Source organism: Lathyrus oleraceus, chromosome 2, assembly GCF_024323335.1.
Source record: "Lathyrus oleraceus cultivar Zhongwan6 chromosome 2, CAAS_Psat_ZW6_1.0, whole genome shotgun sequence".
NCBI classification, from domain to species: domain Eukaryota; kingdom Viridiplantae; phylum Streptophyta; class Magnoliopsida; order Fabales; family Fabaceae; genus Lathyrus; species Lathyrus oleraceus.
The window spans coordinates 180343879-180346054 of record NC_066580.1 but is presented as its reverse complement, the minus strand read 5'-3'; the positions used below and the strand labels follow the sequence as shown (position 1 = coordinate 180346054).

Below are 2176 nucleotides of genomic sequence, written 5' to 3'. Positions count from 1 at the left end.
AACTTTCTTAGAACCTTGGTTCCCGTCTTGATGACTCTGGGGGTCAACCCTATGAACCCCATGTATTTGATATATTACTTATGTTTGTTGATCTTGATGTGTTTGTGCATTCATACATTCATGCATTCATTAACATCATCTTAATTAAAGTCTTCAAACAACTTAAAAGCATTTGTTGCAAATATCATAGGAATCTTTCACTATGGATTTTGGAAGAAGAAGAACTCAAAAGTACACTTTCAAAAGTCCAAAATTGGAATGTTTAAGAGAGCTAGGATCTTTGGTGGTTAGTCCTGAAGACTTCAAACATAGATATGGGAGACTTCTACCTCTTTTGAAGACCAACATGATGGAGGGGATTCTTGCTACATTGGTCCAATTATATGATCCATTGTATCGGTGCTTTACCTTTCCAGATTATCAGCTTGTGCCTACCTTGGAGGAGTTTTCTCACTTAATTGGCCTACCCATCCATGATCAAGTTCCCTTTTCTGGTTTAGAAGAAATTCCAAAGCATCAAGACATTGCAAAAGCTACTCATTTAAAGATGTCTGAGATCGAAGCTAATATAACTACAAAAGGAGGAATTCTTGGCTTGCCTGCTAAATTCTTGATAGAGGAAGCTCGTTATTTTGCTAGCATGAATAGTACGGATGCTTTTGAGGCTATTCTTGCCTTGCTTATCTATGGATTTTTCCTCTTCCCTAATATTGATGACTTTGTTGACATTAATGCTATCAAAATATTCTTAGTTGGAAATCCAGTTCCTACCTTCCTTGCAGATGTTTACCATTCAATCCATCTCAGGAATTTTCATAAGGGAGGAATGATCATATGTTGTGCAACTCTGATCTACAAGTGGTTTATTTTGCACTTGCCTCGATCTACTGCCTTTTGGGACCTTAAGGACGGTTTGCTATGGTCACAAAAGATTATGTCTCTCACTCATTCTGACATTGATTGGTTTGATCGTGCTTATGAGGGGGTGACAACTATTGATAGTTGTAGTGAGTTTCCTAATGTACCTCTTCTTGGTACAAAGGGGGGCATTAACTACAACCCAATTTTGGCTCGCCGTCAGTTTGGGTACCAAATGAAGGACAATCCCAACACCATCTTCTTAGAGAGTTTCTTCTTCAAGTAAGGAGAGGACAACAAAGCATTCAGAGAAAAGATTCTGCATGTCTGGCGCCACGTCCATAAGAAAAGAAGAGAAGTTCTAGGAAAGTTAGATTGCGTCTCTTTGGAGCCTTATCTCGAATCGGTGCAAGCTAAGGCCGTCAATTTAAAAATGCCTTATCCTCGACAAGAGCCTTTCTCTTTAACTGTTAAAGAACCTTCTCTCATTTTCATGACTGACGCGGAGAAACTCAAGATTGCTTTGACTAGGGTGCAACTAGAAAAGGATGATTGGAAGAATAAGTATTAGATCGTCCGCACAGAGAATGAAGAGCTTCAAAGACACTTGAAGCAGAGGAATGATGAAGAGCTTGCTAATAAGAAAAGAAAGGTGCAAGAGGATTTATTTTCCTCTAGCATTATTCCAGTTCTTGGTTCAGATAATCGTCCTACCTCAAGCGCTTTGAAGATGATTGTTGACAAGCTAGTGATTGAAAAAACTCAGATGAAGGACCGAATCAAGGAGCTTAATAGGAAGCTACAAATATGGATTAGATCGTCTTCTCAGCAACTTCCTTAGGATTCTAGCTATTTTCCTTGTATCTTTTGAAAGTGCACTTCAAAAAATTGTAATCTTTCCAATATTAATGAAATGAGATTTTTTTTAGCCATCAAAAGACTATTGTTTCTCTCCATGATGTTTGCAATAATTGTGTTTATTAAAGTTCATTAAAATAAATTTGCTTTTCACATCATGCATCATTCTAAACATTACATTTTTTTGCATTCCCAAGACTTATCCCTGTCTTTCACTCCAATAGACAAATTGTTTCACCGGTACAACACTCGAGCTAGTCGTCAGAAAAGGATGGAACAACTTGAACAGGAAAATCAGGATCTCAAGGAAGAGGTTACTTCACTCAAAAGCAATTTGGAGAGACTCACAACGATGATGAAAACGCTGGTGGCTGCTCAGAATCAACCATCTCCAGAGACCATTCAAAGAACTGTAATTTTAGAAGTCGTATCTATGCCGATTTCCGTGGCACCTGTGAAT

General features: G+C 38.1%; 1 protein-coding gene across 1 annotated transcript; it reads left to right on the top strand.

Annotated features, from left to right (window-relative positions):
* The first annotated feature begins 202 nt into the window (after positions 1-202).
* On the top strand, positions 203-1144 carry LOC127122515 (uncharacterized). Its single transcript, XM_051052836.1, has one exon. The coding sequence runs from the start codon at positions 203-205 to the stop codon at positions 1142-1144; it is 942 nt and encodes a 313-aa protein (XP_050908793.1).
* Positions 1145-2176: the final 1032 nt, after the last annotated feature.

Excerpts from the sequence above, each read along its gene's own strand:
- LOC127122515 (XM_051052836.1), top strand. The coding sequence starts at position 203 with ATGGATTTTGGAAGAAGAAGAACTCAAAAGTACACTTTCAAAAGTCCA.